The sequence below is a fragment of the Geospiza fortis genome, unplaced genomic scaffold (assembly GCF_000277835.1).
Source record: "Geospiza fortis unplaced genomic scaffold, GeoFor_1.0 scaffold41, whole genome shotgun sequence".
Taxonomy (NCBI): domain Eukaryota; kingdom Metazoa; phylum Chordata; class Aves; order Passeriformes; family Thraupidae; genus Geospiza; species Geospiza fortis.
In genome coordinates this window covers 4,124,801-4,126,274 of record NW_005054299.1, presented here as the reverse complement: position 1 = coordinate 4,126,274, position 1,474 = coordinate 4,124,801, and the positions used below count along the sequence as shown (strand labels likewise).

At 48.6% G+C, this 1,474-nt stretch overlaps 1 protein-coding gene across 1 annotated transcript in view; it reads right to left on the bottom strand.

Annotated features, from left to right (window-relative positions):
• Window positions 1-1,298, bottom strand: part of PACC1 (proton activated chloride channel 1) — a 21,418-nt gene extending 20,120 nt beyond the window's left edge. Inside the window, exon 1 of the mRNA XM_005416166.2 lies at window positions 1,260-1,298. Within this exon, the coding sequence (XP_005416223.2) occupies window positions 1,260-1,298 (39 nt within the window). The remainder of the gene's footprint in view (window positions 1-1,259) is intronic.
• Between the last annotated feature and the right edge of the window lie 176 nt (window positions 1,299-1,474).

The window sequence follows — 1,474 nt, the reverse complement described above, 5'->3', positions numbered from 1 at the left end:
CTCGGCGCGCCCTGAGCGGCTCCGGGGCAGCTCTGCGGGAACAGCTCTCCCTCCTGAGAGGTACTGGCGGGGGGATGAGACTTTTCTGCTTCACAACGCAAACTCTGCTAACACAAGCATGAAACATACAATTTCCAGACTTGGAAAGCCGGCTCCCCCCAAGCTGCACAAAATACTACCTTTTCATTTTTTTTTAAATTTTGATTTTTATTATCTTTTGCTCAAGGCTATTATCAGAACACCAGGCGTGCTTGACCAGCAGACAGAACTTCTGCAGGACTCCTGGGGTGACCCACCCACACTGTGCCCGCAGCAATGGGGCACTGCAGGAAAATAAAAGGCAAAACCACGTAAGGGCAGATTCACGAGCCACGTGGCCACAAATACCTACACAGCTATTTATTTTTTTCCTTCCCCAGCGTGGAAGTAATTGTTAATGTTGCATCATCAAGAAAAAGTATGTGCAACTTTTTTTGCATTGAGATGCAACACTGTAAGGGAGTCCCTGCTGAGTAGATCATTCCCCTCAGTCTAGGCCCACGCCTAGTAAGTTAATAACCACCATTTGAAGTCCTTGGACAATAACAATCCTATTATACATGTGAATTACAGCACTGCAGTCAGAAAGAGCGGATGCTGCGGGATCAAACATCCAGGCTTTAAAATCCTTCCGATCTTCACTTGTCAGCACTGCAGCAAGGCATGTGATATATGTATCTGAACTGTAAAAAGGTTCTAATTTTCTTAATTCTATATAGAATGATAAACACCTAGCTAATTCTTCTGCCAGTCCTGAATGTTCCCCTGTGCCATATTTATAGCATAGGGGAAACTGTAATCTGAAAAATTCCTGTTTATTCAGTCCGTTCCTAGGCTAAAAGTGTCTGGGTTTTTTAAGTCACAAAGATGAAGTCTGCACTATGTGCGCTGATTTTGTGAATAACCGTTGAAAACAGCTAGCAGAGAAACTTCAAGAGGGGAAGAAGGAGGAGAATTGAGAAATCTTTTTTATTTGGTGTCTGTTATGGTGCCACCAAGTCCGTGTCTAAACCACATCTTCAGGTGCCACATCCATGTTTCTTTTAAACACCTCCAGCGATGGTGACTCCACCACTGCCCGGGGCAGCCTGTTCCAGTGCCTGACAACCCTTTCTGTGGAGAAGCCTTCCCTAATATCCAATCTAAACCTCCCTGGCACAACCTGAGTTTATTTCCCTTTGTCCTATCGATTGTCACCGTGAGAAGCGGCAGACCCGCACTTGGCCGCAGCCTCCCTTCAGGCCGTCCTGGAGCGCCATAAGCTCCCCCTGAGCCTCCTTTTCCCCAGCCTAAGCCCTCCCACGCCCCTCAGCGCTGTGCGAGGGGGTTGTTCTTTTTCTAGGACTGTTGTAAACCCCGGGCTGTTCCTGGGGCCCTCTCCACGGCGTTCCCGTAACCGCGGTCCCACCCCGCTCCCTTCCCGGGCCGCAGGCCG